This window comes from Prionailurus bengalensis, chromosome E3, assembly GCF_016509475.1.
Source record: "Prionailurus bengalensis isolate Pbe53 chromosome E3, Fcat_Pben_1.1_paternal_pri, whole genome shotgun sequence".
Taxonomy (NCBI): Eukaryota; Metazoa; Chordata; class Mammalia; order Carnivora; family Felidae; genus Prionailurus; species Prionailurus bengalensis.
The window spans coordinates 39,277,705-39,291,926 of record NC_057357.1 but is presented as its reverse complement, the minus strand read 5'-3'; the positions used below and the strand labels follow the sequence as shown (position 1 = coordinate 39,291,926).

Sequence of the window (14,222 nt, the reverse complement as noted above, 5' to 3'; positions counted from 1 at the left end):
CCAGCCCCCAGGACTCGGGGTCACGGCTCTATGCCTCTGTACCGGGCAGGGAGAGTGGGGGGCGTGTGGGGTGCTGCGCCGGGGTACTGGGCTGCAGGCACCCAGTGGGAACAGAGGGGCCCTGTGTGTGTGGGGGGGAAAGTGGGTGCCGGGGCATGGCCATGTGCAGGCGGGAGAACAAAGAGGGAGGTGAGGTACAGGCACATCTCAGTGCGGGGGGCGGTGGGGGGTACTCCAAGTGAGGGTGTATCTCGTAAAAGCCCTGCTGTCCACTATGGCCGGAGCTGGCCCCTGTGTGTGTTGTGATCTCAGAAGCCTTACAGCAAGAAGACCCGTGTCGCCCACTCCCCGTGGTAGCCCCTCTCTAGGTCCCCGCCCTGGCTGGCTGTATCCTTAGACAGAGGTGCCAGGAGGGGCGGGCTGGGCAGGGGCCAGACCATCAGACAGGGTGTGGGGCCTTCTGGACTAGGGCCCAGGGGGCCTGAGTCACTGCCGTCCCCAGCCAGCTCAGTGGGGTTCACTCCTGGCACTTCCCGGGGCCGCCTCTCCTTCTTCCCCTACTTGGGTCGTCACCAAGTCCTCACGCAGGCCTGGGCTCCAGGCTCATCGGCCCGCCCCCGAGAAACAGAGCGCTAACTGGCCTCTGGCACCCTTCTTGCGGTCCTGTCCCCATTCCACCTTAAGCAGTGCCCTCCCACCCCCGCCAGCACCCCCCCCAGGGGTAGAGTCATTGCTGCTGGAGCTGGCCAGGAGAAAGGGGTGAAGCTGAGAGGGCCTCCTGCAGCGGGTGGGCCCCCACCAGGCTTTCAAGGAACAGTGAGGATCCCTGGACAGGCTCCCCGGGTGTCACCACCTCCTGTAGAAGGGAGGCCGGGCCCGCTCTTGTGCGCGCAGCCTCTGTTGGGAGACCATGGGCCACCTCCTGGTATGGTCCCCGAGCCTCCAGGGCTAGACAAGCTCTTCCTGTGGACACGCGGCCTGTTGTCGTCCACTGTACTGTTGGCGTTTCCACACGCCTCTGGAACACTCTGGTCTCTGCCCCCCGCCCCCGCCCCGCTCTCTGTGTATCACAATAACTCATCAGAGTCTCCCCTGCCTGCCCCTCCCTCCCCCCCACATTTCTGGGCCTGGCTTTCCCCTCCTCTCTCCGGCTCTATATGGGCTGGGCCTGGGGTGCCTGCCTGCCCCTTGCCAGCTGCTGGGAGGGAATCTGAGCCCCCGAGGTCTGGCGCCGGGGCCCCAACCCTGACGGGTGGAGGAGCCCCAGGGGCCAGGTGGGGGCCTGTCCCGGCTGTCAGCACCCATGATGGATGAGGGGTGGGGCGGGGAGAAGTCGAGGGGTTGGAGTCATGCCACAGAGAGAGGTGGGGGCTGGCCCCCTGGGTTCTGCCAGCAGAGCCTCTGCCACGCACAGCTGGGGGGCCCGGGCGAGACCCCACCCAGCAGGGGTGTTTAAAGGCCCGAAGGGTGGGTGCCATCCTGTCCCACTCGGCATCATGGGCACCTGGGCCTTCCCCGTGGCGCTTTTCCTGCTCTGCCTGACTTCTGAAAGCCTGCAAGGCGGTGAGGGCGGAAGGCGGGCAGCTGAGGTTGCTGAGGTTGGGTTTGGGGGGCCTAGGTACAGCCCTGGGCCACTGCTAGGGCTCCGGAGAGAGGGAGGTCCGGATGTGAAGTCTGTCCTGGGCAGGGGATGGATGCCTGGGTCCTGCTCCCTCTCCACCTCTGGGGTCCCCACCCGGAGTCAGCACCTCCTTGCTCCCCAGGGCTACCTCCATTGTCTCCAGGCCTAGGGAAAGGTAAGCAGTCCCTCCTGGCACTGGGGTCAAGGAAGAGGGCCTGGTCTCTCCCCCAGGGGTCTGGGAGCCCTCTGGGGGGAGAGCCCCAGATGTTCCCTACCTAGTTCTAAGATCCTGATGTGGGCCCCAAGAGAGCACAGGGTCCCTCCCTGTCTTCGTAGCAGACAGTCTCGTCCATGGTCAGCTCAAGTGTGTGGAGCAAAGACACCCCACACCTTTGGAACAGGAATGGGATGGGGCATGAGAACATCCCAGAGGAGGGGTTGGAACTAGGTGTTCAAAGGGGGCAAGCTGTGACAGGGAAGGGGAAGCACATCCTGGCAGTAAGACAGGGCAAAGGCCTGGAGGCAGGGCAGGGGGGAGAAGACAAAGGGGCCCAGGGACGGGGGGAGGGGGGCCAGAGTGTCACAGAAGGGTCTTCACTCCAGGAACCTGTGGGGTCTTAAGGGTGGGAGAAGGGGATCCCTGCTGAGACCAGATGCACCTGAGCTGCAGGAGGGAAAGATTAGGAGGTGCGGCGCCAGGAGGATGAGATTTCCGGGAAGGGAGGCATCCCAGAGACACTCCAGAGTCCGAATGGAGGGTAGAGGCTGACACACCCCTGTGGGAGGCGCAGGGGATCTGCCCCCTCCCTCCATGACCCTGCTGCTGGCTACTCACCTGGCTCTGTCCTTGCCCCTCCTGTGACCAGAGGGGAAACTGAGGCCCAGAGAGGGGTTCCGCTCTTGCAGAGTGGCGGGGGCGGCATTCAGGTTCAGACCTTTGCCCCCTCCTAAGTTCGCCTCCTTCTCCTCAACCCACAGGCTTAGGGACCCCCAGTGGCTACAGATCAGGTAAAGCTGGCTGAGAGGGTGGGCAGGGTGGGAGCAGCTGTGTCCTCTGAACGAGGGTGAGGCACCCGAGCCCTTGGCCCCTCCCGGCCCCCAGGCTCAACTTCTTGTTTCCTCCACTCAGGCTACGGCCCCCCCAGTGGCCTGGGAGCAGGTGAGAGATGGGCAAATGGGATTTGGGGGTTGGGAGAAGCAGCTGCCTCAGAATATGTGGGGACAGTGCTGACCCCCTCCCCGCCCCCCCCCCCCACATACGCATCCCCCACCCACCCCCACCCCCGGGTAGAGAAGCAAACCAGCGATCCCTTGTGGCAGGTGTAGGTCTCTCCTTTTCCTGCTGCACACGTTCCCCTCCCCCCTCGGAATCCACCAAGACGGCTCTCGTGTCATCTCACCCGTGGACCTGCCCTGGGCACCCCCAGTCTTTCCTCTCCCTGCTTCTTCCCTGTGCTGCCCCCGCTGAGCCCCACTCCGGGGCGAGCAAGCATGGCTCACTGCATGTCCTCTGGGCCTGCGGGAGTGGAAAGAGGGGAGTGGGCTCCAAGGCCCCCTTCCTGTGCACCAGCGGTCCTGTCCACCCTCTTTGGGATGGACCGACCGGAGCTGAGTTCCCACAGGCCTGCTCAGAATGACCGGCAGCGGGGAGCAGGGGTCCTGGGCGACCCTGAGGAAGGGGATCCGGAGTCCCTCACCTGTGCCCTGGGTCTCCCCTGGCTTCAGTGGGGATGTTCAACCTCAGAAGCCAGGTGGGCCCTGCCCAGCCCCAGCTCTGTCTCCCCACCTTTCTCTCACACCCCTGTCTCCATTTGTCCCTCCAGGATTTGGGAACGGGAATGGCCTGGGAGCCCAGCCAGGTGAGACTGGTGGGCTCTGGGGGTTGGTTTTCTCTGTCTCCCTCCTAGACCTTGGAGGGGAGGGTCAGGATTTTTTAAGGATTGAGGGGGCAGATCGGGAGCCTTCTGACTTGCTGTTTCCAGCTGGGTCTAAGGGCCTCGTACCCCTACGCTGGGTAGACCCCAAACCTCCCCAGTTCATCCCTCCCTCTCCCGATGGGCCGCCCCGGCTCAGAATGGCTACAGAACAGGTAGAGGTGGGCCCAGGGTGATGGCGAGCTGGGGCCAGGATTCTAGAGGTGCTCCTGAAATGGGATCCGAGACCCTCACTTGATTCCCATCTCCCTCCCAGGCATTGGAGGGGGTGTGAAACCCCAGAAGCCAGGTGAGACAACCCCCGTCCACACCCACCCTTCCGTCCACCTTGTTCTCTGTCTGGCTCCCTTTGAAGCCCAGTCCCCTCCTTATGCCGTCTGGCTCTGCCTCCCCAGCATATGGAAATGGACTGGTTGCTGGTGCCTTCCCGGGGCTTGGAGCCCAGCCAGGTGAGGACACCCGGAGACGGAGACGGGGCCCCGGGAGGGACAGGAGGTGCGGGTAGAACTGGAACCAGGGAACCAGAGGGGGAGAAAGTTGTGGGGAGCGGCTCAGCCTCGGTCTGTCCCCAGGCCCGGTAGGGGGAATGCAACCTCAGCAACCAGGGGAGGGGAGAGTAGCCCTCTCTGCATGTCCCCAGCTCGGGCACCGTGTCTCCCTCTCAGGAGCTGTTCCCCTCATTGGGCAGCTGCTGCCACTCCTGTGGCAAGAGCCATGGTCTCGGGGAGGGCCTTCCCGAATCCCAGGCCCTTCTCAGGGCATGCTTCCTGCAAAGAACAGTTGAGGGACACAGAGGTCCTGGGTGAGGGCAGCATAGGAGGCGGTGAGCCCACCCTCAGCAGCCACACTGGCCCAGCTCCAGCCCTGCCTTCCCTCTCTCCACAGGCCCTGCGGCTCAGGGACCAGGTAGGGGTGGGGGCCAGGAGGATATGGGGGGGTGGTGGTTCAGGGGAGCTCCAGGCTCCTTCACCTGGTCCCTGACCCTTTCTCAGGAGTTGGAGGGGGCGTGAAACCACAAAAGCCAGGTGAGCCGCACCCTGTCCCTATGTCCCAATCTCCTTTCGCTGGGTCTCCCGGCCTCCCCTTAACTCCCCCTCTCTTTCTTCCTAGGATTTGGCAATGGGAATGGGATGGGAGTTGGAGCCCAGCCAGGTGAGGGCGCCTGGTCCAAGCTGGGGCACGTCAGGGACTAGAGGGGGCAGAAAATTGATTGCTGGCGGGAGATTGCTGGGGTGATGTCCCCATGCGGCTCCGAATAGATCTCGCAGCTCAGAATGGCTTTGGACGAGGGGTGGCGAGGGGGTGGGGTTGAAGCTGGGAGCCTGGCTGGGCTTCTGGGTCCCTCATCGGCTAGTCTCTTCCCCAGGTTTGGTGGGGGTAGAAGAGCACACAAGCCAGGTGAGCCGCACTGCTTGTCTCCCTGTCAGTCGTCCACATCCTTCTTACTCCCTCTTGCTCTGTCTCCCCAGGATTTGGGAACGGGAATGGGCCGGGAGGCGGCGCCTTCCCAGGAGCAGGAGTACAACCAGGTGAGGGCCCGGAGCTCCAGGAGAGTGGGGGTCCCTGAGGTGGCCAGGCGTAGTTATGATTCGGGGGCCTGACCCTAGTTCGGAGGGAGGACGAGGGACCAGGCAGCGCTCCCCAAGTCTTCCCCGTGCCCTGGGGGATGTGGGGGAGTAAAGCCACAGAAGCCACACGAGACCCCCAGGCCACCGCCTTCCCCAGCCGGTGTGGCAGACCGCCGGGGGTGGGCAGGTGGGGGACAGGCCCCTCCAGAGCCTGGGTCGCTCTGGGGGAGGACAGGAAAGGAGCATGAAGGCCACAGAGAGGCCAAGGCGCCCGGCGGGTTTGGCAGGGAGAAGACCGCTGGCTGGGGCCCACTGAAACGCCTGTGGGTGCTTGAGCTGGGGCCTCCAAGAGGGGACCAGAGAGGGTACAGGCTGTGGAAACAGCTCAGCGGCTGAGGCGGCAGGAGCTGGCACTGAGCCTGCGGTTGGTGACAGGAAGCAGTGTCCGAGTCTACCTTCCTGGCTGGTTGACGCACATGGTGGCGGTTGATAACCCAACCAGGTGGCACCCAGGCAGCGGGGGTGGCGTTCAGGCTCCCCAGGGGGCTGGGCCCCAAGGGCAGGTCAGGGACTTAACGGGGTGGGTATGGTGGTGAATTCAGAGCCACAGGGGCCAGGCTTCAGGGGTGCCTCAGAAGAGAGGCTGTACCCAGAGCCCTCTTGTTTTCCACCAGGCCCTGCAACTCAAAACGGCTATGGACCAGGTAGGGGCGTCCCAGGGCTCTGGGGACACCCAGAGACGGGGACTGGACCCTCACCTGCTCCCTGTCTCCACCAGGCTTTGGAGGGGGTGTGGAGCCCCAGAAGCCGGGTGAGCCTCGCCCCTGCCTGTCTCTCGCCACCTCCCCCAAACCTAAGCTCCCCTCCCCCATTCACACAGCCCCTATCTGCCCCCCCAGGATTCGGGAACGGCAACGGGCTGGCAGCCCAGCCAGGTGAGACTGGTGGGGTCTGGGTGCCCGCGTCTAGGCGTCCTCTCCCCTCCAGGCCTTGCGGAGGCCGGACTGGTAAATAATTGAGGGAGGGCTGAGAGAAAGCCTCCAGGATTCTAGCTTTCTGGCTTGGCTCTGAAGGGGGCACCTTCACCTGTACCTCAGCTGGCCCCAAATCCCCCCAACTCACCCTTCCTCTCCCACAGGCCCAGCGACCCAGAACGGATATGGAGCAGGTAGGAGCGGGGTGGGGAGGACCGTGGGGAGGCCTTGAGATGGGGGCTCCCTCGTCCCTCACCTGCTCCTGTGTCTTCTCCAGGCTTTGGTGGGGGCAGGAAGCCCCAGAAGCCAGGTGATTCCTGCCCTGGTCTTATCTGTATCCATGAACCCCCTGAAGCCAGAGCACCCCCTACTCCCTAAGGATCCTCTCTAGGATCTGGGAATGGCTGGGAGGCAGGGCTTCCCAGGGGCCAGGGGCCAGGCTTTACACGGGCGGGGGGGGGGGGGGGGGGGAGGCTGGGTTCCAAGTGCTGGGGAGATGGAGAGGTGAACTGTGGCCTGGGAGGGGCATGAAACCTCAGAGGCCCCTGTGAGGGGAGAGGTGGCCTCCCAGCCCTAGCCAGCTCTGTCCTGCCTCCTCCTGAGCCCCTCCAAACACTGTCCCTCATCCCCATCCAGCTTTCCTTTCCCCCCACCCCACCCCCCGTCCCCCCACTTATGACAACAGGAACCCATGGAAGGCAGCCAGGTCTGGGTCCTGAGGGTTGGGAGAAAAAGCAGGAGCTGGGGGTGCGTGGGGACCAAGAAGAGAGGTCTGGTGGGGTCCACATCAGCCTCTGCCTCCCCAGGCCTAAGTGAGGGGGGGGCAGTAAGGTCCAGAAGCCAGGTGAGCCTCACCCCTCCCCGTTTCTCTCCACCTCCCCCAAACCCTGAGCTCCCCTGCCCCCATTCACACCCCGTGTCCTTCTGTCCCCCCAGGATTCAGGAACGGCAACGGGCTGGGAGGCCAGCCAGGTGAGACTGGTGGGGTCTGGGGAGTGCAATTCTGGGTGTCCTCTCACACCTCCCTCCGGGCCTTGCAGGGGCAGGGCTGGTGACCATTTCAGAACAGCTGGGGGGACCTCCACGTTAGCCAGCCCAACCCCCACCCTCGGCTCACCCCTCTAGCTCACAAAGACTACAGAGCAGGTGAGGAGAGGAGGGCTTGGGGGGCAGCGCGTCTCTTCACCCAAGCCCCGTTCTGGGGGTCCTGCCAGACTCAGAGGGCGGAGCAGACGATCGCCTGGAGGTAGCAGAGGAGGAGGCCCCAGGTTTCTGGCTCGTCCCCTGGCCTCCTTCCATACCTGAGTCTCTCCCGTCCACACAGGCCCCGTGGTTCCCATCAGCTATGGACCAGGTAGGGAAGCGGGTGCTGGGGCCTCCAGGGTTGTGGAGGAGAGGCCCAGAGACGGGGAGTCGGCGGCTCACCCGGTCCTGTCTCTTCTTCAGGCGTTGGTGAAGGCGGGAAGCCCCAGAAGCCAGGTAAAACCTTTCTCGGTCCGGGCCCCGTGATACTGTGACTTGTGAGAAGAAATAAGTATTCGATCTCCGGTTCGGGCATAGAGCTCCTAAAAGCGTAGTAATTTCCTAAAGGCCGCAGGAGGTGTTCTTTTGTTATGTTAACGAGCCGCCTAGGGTTGGGGAGCTGGTTGCCAGGGGATCCCACTCCGTGATTGGGTCCCACCTTCGGTCCCATCCTTTGAGCTCTGGGGAGGAGGCCGGGCTGGGGAATGAGAGGCTCTTCCGGCGTCGGAGGCGGCGGTGACTTAGTCCCCCGGGCCGCGTAACAAAGCCTCCATGAAAACCCAAAAGGCTCGGAGGGGGCGGAAGCCCCTCGGGCGCTCCCGCAGGCCCTGGGCATTTCTTCCCTGCACTGGTCATGAGTTCTAGCCTTTCTAATGAGCCTGCACTCTGAGAAGTCAAATGTTTTTCGGAGTTCTGTGAGCGGCTCTAGCAAATTAGCCAGATCCAGAGAGCTCGATTTCTAGCCGGTGGATCAGAGGCACAGGTGACCCCTGGACTGGGGATGGTTCCTGAAGTGGGGGGTGGGGCACTGAGCCCTTAACCTGTGGGCTCTGATGCCGTCTGCTGGCATCTGGGCTGAGAGACACCGTCAGACACCCAGCTGGTGTTGGGAGAGTTGCCTGGCGCCGGAGGTGGGGGGGATCCCAGAAAGAATTGGGACTGGGGTCAGGCCCCCACCCCTCTCTACCCCCAGAAACTGTCTACTCCCCCCACCGCCCCATTCCCCCTCATGACCCACACCCTGTCTCCCAGTTTACAGGAATGGACTGGGAGCCGGAGTCTTCCCAGGTGAGGGGGCCCAGCCAGGTGAGGGAGGTAGGGGCAGGCCCTGGGGTGCTGGGGGGTGGGGTGGAGACAGGGGAGGACGGGGCATGGGGTCCCGTGGGGCCAAGAGTTGGGTCCTGGAGAAGAGAAGAGCAGGGTGGGGTCCCCTCATCCTGCTTCTGTCTCTTCCCAGGCCTGGGAAGGGGCATGAGTCCTCTGAAGCTAGGTGAGCCCACCCCTGCCCCTCGTGGGCCTTGCCCTGAAGTCTGTGCACCCCAGCCCCTGTCCTCAAGCCTGCTTCTCTTCCCAGGATATGCCCCAGGGCCTGGGTTGCAGCTCCTGGCAGGTGAGTGCAGTGGGGGCCTCAAGAGGGGAGACAGAGCTCCTTCTTAGAAACTTGAGGTCTCGGGGGCGCCTGGGTGGCACAGTCGGTTAAGCGTCCGACTTCAGCCAGGTCACGATCTCGCGGTCCGTGAGTTCGAGCCCCGTGTCGGGCTCTGGGCTGATGGCTCAGAGCCTGGAGCCTGTTTCCGATTCTGTGTCTCCCTCTCTCTCTGCCCCTCCCCCGTTCATGCTCTGTCTCTGTCCCAAAAATAAATAAACGTTGAAAAAAAAAAAAAAAAGAAACTTGAGGTCTCAAGCCTCCTGTCTCTCCTGCAGCTCTTGGAGGGGGTGTGAAACCTCAGAAGCCAGGCAAGTGAGAGACCCCCCCCCCATGTCTATCCTGCACCTCCTCCTGCCTCCTTCCAGAACCCTCCTCCACCCCACCATTACTGCCCCTCACATCCCTGCTTTTTCTCTCCAGGATATGGCAATGGAATTGGGGTGGGGGCCCAGCCAGGTGAGGCTCCTGGGGTGGGGCTGGGGGTGAAGGGATGTGCACCAGGAGGGAGGTGGGAGGGATGTTGCTGGAAGGCAGAGGGGCTGGGTGGGCCAACAGCAGGTGCCGTGTTAGATGTGGGTCACCTTGCCCCCCTAGCACTGCAGGAACAGGGCTTCTTCTGGCCTAGCCAGTGCCCCGCCCGCCCCCCCCCCTTCCCGCCCAAGCTGTGTCTGTCAGCTGGTGAAGCCGCTGAGGGCTGGTGGCTTGGCCAGGCTGAGGCCAGGAGAGCAGCCTGGGGTAGGCGCCAACTTGGGCTCACTGCCCTCCCCCCCCCCATCTAGGTCCCTGCAATGGGAGGGTCCCTCCACTGCTGCTCCCCAGGCCTCCCACTTCGGGGGTCCCTTCTGACAAAGGGGGCGGCTGGGGCCCCAAATCTCAGCCCCCTCCCCCAGTGCAGAATGGCAAGTTCCCAGGTCAGTGTGGAGTGGGGTCTGGGGGGCAGCAGGGGATACCTGGTCCCAGGAAGGGCTGGGTCTAGCTGGGCTGTCACAAGCCCCTGCCCGTCCTCCAGCTGAGCCTGAGGCTATCGCAGAGAGCCACCTGAGGGAAAGCCTAAACTGGCCCTGAGACCCCACGGGACCCCCAGTATGGCATCCCCGCCCCCAGCCCTTGCACCAAGGGCAGCCTGCAGCACTCCTGACCCTCCCTGCCCTAAGCTCACTCCTGTCGCTTGGCTTTCTTCCTACTTTCTTCCTAGCACCGACTCCGGCCATCCAGTGGGGAATGAAACCTCAGAAAGCAGGTGCGAGTCTGTCACTCCTCCATCATCCTTGTGCCCCCCGTCCCCATGCCACACCAGGGTCACTCCATCATCCTTGTGCCCCAGTCTGCCTCAGCTGTTCAGGCTCCTTAGGGAAAGGAAGTTCCTCCCAGAGTTTACCCTCAGTTTCTCTTGCTGCTTTCTAAGCCCATTTCTTCTGATTCCATTTCCTGTTGATAGGGAGGATCCCTTCCTCCTCTTGAGAACCCATAAGGTCCGTCCTTGACCCCCAGGGCGTTAGGGAAAGTCTGGGTACTCTCCGCTGATCTCTGTTCTCCCCACAGGATACCGGCCCCCGAACGGCTATGGAGCAGGAACAGAACTGGGTGAGAAGGCCCTTCCCTTTCCTGCCTCTCCTGTCCCTAGCTCGAGAAGAGTGGAGTCAAGAGACTTTGGCTGACCACCGCCCCCCCCCGCCCAATCTCTATCCCCATTTCCTCTCCCCCAGGCTTTGGTGGTGGCCTCAAGCCTCAGAAAGTCGGTGAGCGCCTGGTCCCCTGGGTGCAGGCTGCCACTTTCCTTATGGCAAGCCCTCCTTGCTCCTGTCTGTTGCCGCATCTGGCTCTTTCCCGATGTAGCCTGCACACGTTTACTGCGCACTAGGCCGTAATTATGGCCAGAACCAGGTGCCACCCTGTCTCCGGTGAGGGCAGAGTGGCAGACTGAGGCACAGTCCTCAGGTGGAAAGGGAAGCTGCCCAGAGGGAGGTCAGGAGAAGCTTCTGGAAGGTGGGACACCAGGGGTGGCACAGGGTTAGCCGACTGAGGGTGGGGAGAATGTGTGAGGCCCTCTCTGGGTTGCTTCCGAGTCAGTCTGTGTGTCTGCTGCCTCCTGTCTGTCCGTGCGCTGGTCACCCTGGGCCCCTACCCCCACCACTCACCCAGTCTTTCTCCAACTTCTGTCTTGTAGGGTTCGGCTACGGGAATGGTCTGGGAGCTGGGGTCTTCCCTGAGGCCCACCTGCAGCCAGGTGCCTGGGGGTGCTGGGGTGGGGTGGGGAGCACTGGATTCAAGGGCTACTCCTGTCTCTGACCTTCTCCTTCCTCCAGAGTTCCCTGGGGCCAATGGCTTTAGGAATGGTGAGTCTGGGGGAGAGTGCAGGCGATGGGGGGAGGGGCATCCAGGGGCTGGGCAGGAATCGCTTGGATCTCTTGCAGGGTTCGGGGAAGAAGCGCCAGTCTACCCCAAGGCAGCAGCTCCGGGCCCTGAAGGAAATGGTAGGAAATGAGTGCTTTGGGGGTGAACCCCGGCAAGGGCCATGGGGACCACGCCAACCGGGCGGGGGCTTCCGAGGCCCTGGATGTCCTGCTCTGGTGGGGACAGGTACCCACAGCAGCTCTCCTTCTGCAGGTCAGGCTGGGACCCTAAGGGCCTCCTCTTGGCTCTCCGTCCAGCCCTGGGTGCTTGCCCTGAAGCCTGGATATGGGGCTGGAGGCGCATATCCAGGGGTCAGGAGCCAGCCAGGTAATGGGCTATGTGGAGAAGCATTGTGGGGTTGTCCCGGTGGCTTAGGGAGCTGCGCCCTGGGCCCAGGCCCACCCACAGCCCTGGAGAGAGGGAACAGGACAGGACCAGGGTGGGTAGGCAGGAACGGATGGGGTTGGAGGAGAGGGGAGGGGCGAGGGACCCTGAGCATGAACCTGGATGCTAGAACAAGAAGGGGAAGTGACAGACCCCAAGTGAAAGCCACCGGGGACTCAGTGCTCCCACCTTCTGTCCTTCCCCCCAGGCACATATGGACAGCCGAGGCCAGAGCTGGGCCCTGGACCCTTCGGTGAGTGGCAGTATCCCAGGGCCTGGGCTGAAGCCGGGAAGGGCAGGAGGACTTTGAAGTCCTCCGGTGACCTGGTGTCCTGGCTTGTCTGTGCCTTAGGCAGCCCTGAGGTGAAGAGAGGTGGCAGTGGCCTGCTGGGAAATGGCTATGGAGGTGAGAGGCATCACAGTGGCCCTGTCCGCCACTCACCCGGCGCCACCATTGTGGCCCCTCCAGGCGCCCTGGGGCTGTCCCTGGGGCTGTCCCCGCCCTTGGGAGGGATGGCAGGCTCTCGGGTCACCTGTAGGTCTGTGCTGAGTGACTGATCTTAGACACCAGAGGAGCGAGAGGGCTCAAGTCGCCTGGGAGGTGAGGAGGGGTCCAGACTTCACCGGGGCCCTGCCTCCTCCCAGGCCACTGTTCTCTTGGAAAATGCTGAGCGCCGAGGCCCTTCCCTCACCACCCATCCTGAGTGCCTCAGAACCACAGCCCGGTGTGGGTGAGGACGACCGGACCCTGGGGCTTGGCTTCTGGCCTGGGGTCTCCTGCGGGCTGAAAGTATTAATAAAGACCACGTGCTGCCCTGTTGGCCTCTTTGTGCTGTGGTAGGGGGATCGCCGGCTGGGGTGGGGCAGCCCCGGCCGGCACCTCATTCGTCTGTCCCACTTCTATCCATCCGTCACTTTGTCCCGCTTGAGCGGGGGAGCCACAATCAAATTAGGGGCCGTGTGCATTATTTACGTGTAAATTTAGAGTCTATGTATTAGTTATTCCACTAAAAATCTTTTTTCTTTTTAATTTTTTTAGAATGTTTTTATTTTTCATTTTTTGAGAGAGAGAAAGATAGAGGGTGAGCAGGGGAGGGGCAGAGAGAGAGGGAGACAGAATCCAAAGCAGGCTCCAGGCCCCGAGCTGTCAGCCCAGAGCCCGACTGCGGGGCTCTAACTCACAAATGGTGAGATCGTAACCTGAGCGGAAGTCGGACCCTTACCAACTGTGCCACTCCCCCCCCCCCCCCCCCCCGGTGCCCCTCGAAATCTTTTTCTTAAGCTTTCACTTGCTTTCCAATGTTATTGTACTAAATAACTTTACAATTTGGATGTAAAACTCACTCCCACATTCTTGGATGAATGCTCAAGTTAGATTACGAATTTGCCAGATCTGACTTCTCCCTGAAGATTTAGCATGCCTTCCAAACCTGATGACCCCAATTCCTTTACACACTTCAATTACACACATAATCTCCTCGATCTACAAAATCCAACCACTAAGTTCTTTCTGAGCACTTAAAGGGCTCTTGGAAATGAAGAACTCAGACGTTTGCCATCTCCGACTCCTGAACGCTTTCAAACATCTTCAAAAGCCAGTTACTGACCCAGTATCAGTATTGGTGATACTGGATTGCCCGTTTTTCTTACCCCACGCGTACAGATCTTCTTGCACAGAAATGGGACGCCCAGTAGTCTTTTTGCCCGGCTCCAGCGTGGAGGTGGCACAACTGGGGACTGACCCGCTGTTCCGAGCTCCTACTCAGGGGCAGGCCCGTGCCAGAACCATCTCTCTGAGCCTCTGGCTTATGGCCTTGTGCCCTTGCAAGCCCACACCTCTGGCGACCCTCACAGTAATACAAATAAGGCTTAAGCTTGATCAGCTTTTAGGAAATTCTATAAACATCAGAATTCCAGCCTGATTTTTCTTAGCCAACCTCATTTGATTTGCTCTCTTTGGGAGGCCTGGATTTTTCCTTTTTCACAGAACTACTCATTTAAAAAAAAATATCCAACTAGGTGTGTCAGTGGGTTAAGCGTCCGACTTCAGGTCATAACCCCACAGCTGGTGAGTTCGAGCCCTGCATCGGGCTCCAAGCTGACAGCATAGAGACTGCCTAGGATTCTCTCTCTCCCCTCTCCCTCTCCCTCTGCCCTTCCCCTGCTCATGCTTTCTCTCTCAAACACTAAAATAAAATATCCAAATAGTCTCGTCTTTCTCTGCCCCAAGGTATACACTAAATCACATCTTTTTACTGATGTTAGGAAACCACAAGCTAAAGGTGGGGCCACTTAGGCCCAGTCCCCAAAGGGGAGCTTAGTACCTTACCTCCCTTACTAACTGCAGTTCCCACCTCCCTCCGGGAAACGTAGTCTTAACCAGTCAGGGATTTTCTAGTCCGCACTACTGGGGTAATGTCACATGGGCCTCACCACCCCACCTGAAGGAATATGAGGTAATCTACCTAATTCTCCTCTGCCCCCCTCCTCCCCCTTCCCCTCTAAGAGAAGGTGACCTTGCTGTCACAATCTTTTCTTTAAACTTTCTTGCCTCACCCTCCTTCCTGTAAAAATCTTCCATTCTGCCCAACTCCTTGCAGCTCCCTTCTACTTGGTGGATGGGATGCTATCCAATTCACGAATCGCTTAAAGCCAGTTAGAGCGTCAAAATGACTC

The 14,222-nt window shown here is 61.3% G+C and overlaps 1 protein-coding gene across 29 annotated transcripts; it reads left to right on the top strand.

Annotated features, from left to right (window-relative positions):
• Positions 1-1,465: 1,465 nt before the first annotated feature.
• LOC122471782 (glycine-rich cell wall structural protein-like) lies at positions 1,466-12,362 on the top strand. 29 transcript variants are annotated; one of them, XM_043560795.1, is made up of 34 exons: positions 1,479-1,563; positions 1,764-1,796; positions 2,751-2,780; positions 3,445-3,480; positions 3,812-3,844; positions 3,951-4,004; positions 4,441-4,461; positions 4,548-4,580; positions 4,666-4,707; positions 5,025-5,084; positions 5,798-5,827; positions 5,902-5,934; positions 6,023-6,058; positions 6,262-6,291; positions 6,375-6,407; positions 7,034-7,069; positions 7,422-7,451; positions 7,544-7,576; positions 8,372-8,407; positions 8,577-8,609; positions 8,694-8,729; positions 9,044-9,076; positions 9,189-9,224; positions 9,548-9,679; positions 9,964-10,008; positions 10,311-10,352; positions 10,475-10,507; positions 10,936-10,995; positions 11,075-11,104; positions 11,183-11,242; positions 11,376-11,489; positions 11,755-11,799; positions 11,899-11,952; positions 12,192-12,362. In XM_043560795.1, the coding sequence occupies exons 1-34, from the start codon at positions 1,497-1,499 to the stop codon at positions 12,215-12,217; spliced, it is 1,485 nt and encodes a 494-aa protein (XP_043416730.1). In that variant the 5' UTR covers positions 1,479-1,496; the 3' UTR covers positions 12,218-12,362. The 29 variants fall into 29 exon arrangements, with proteins under 29 accessions (XP_043416750.1, XP_043416735.1, XP_043416744.1 ...); XM_043560799.1 differs by lacking the exon at positions 10,475-10,507 and having other exon boundaries at positions 1,478-1,563; XM_043560797.1 differs by lacking the exon at positions 6,375-6,407.
• The last annotated feature ends 1,860 nt before the right edge of the window (positions 12,363-14,222 follow it).

Bases quoted from the DNA above. Each gene is read 5' to 3' on its own strand.
- LOC122471782 (XM_043560795.1), top strand. From the start codon at position 1,497: ATGGGCACCTGGGCCTTCCCCGTGGCGCTTTTCCTGCTCTGCCTGACT. The intron at 5,085-5,797 runs GTGAGGGCCCGG...GTTTTCCACCAG, and splicing joins AGGAGCAGGAGTACAACCAG to GCCCTGCAACTCAAAACGGC. The intron at 8,408-8,576 runs GTGAGGGGGCCC...GTCTCTTCCCAG, and splicing joins GGGAGCCGGAGTCTTCCCAG to GCCTGGGAAGGGGCATGAGT.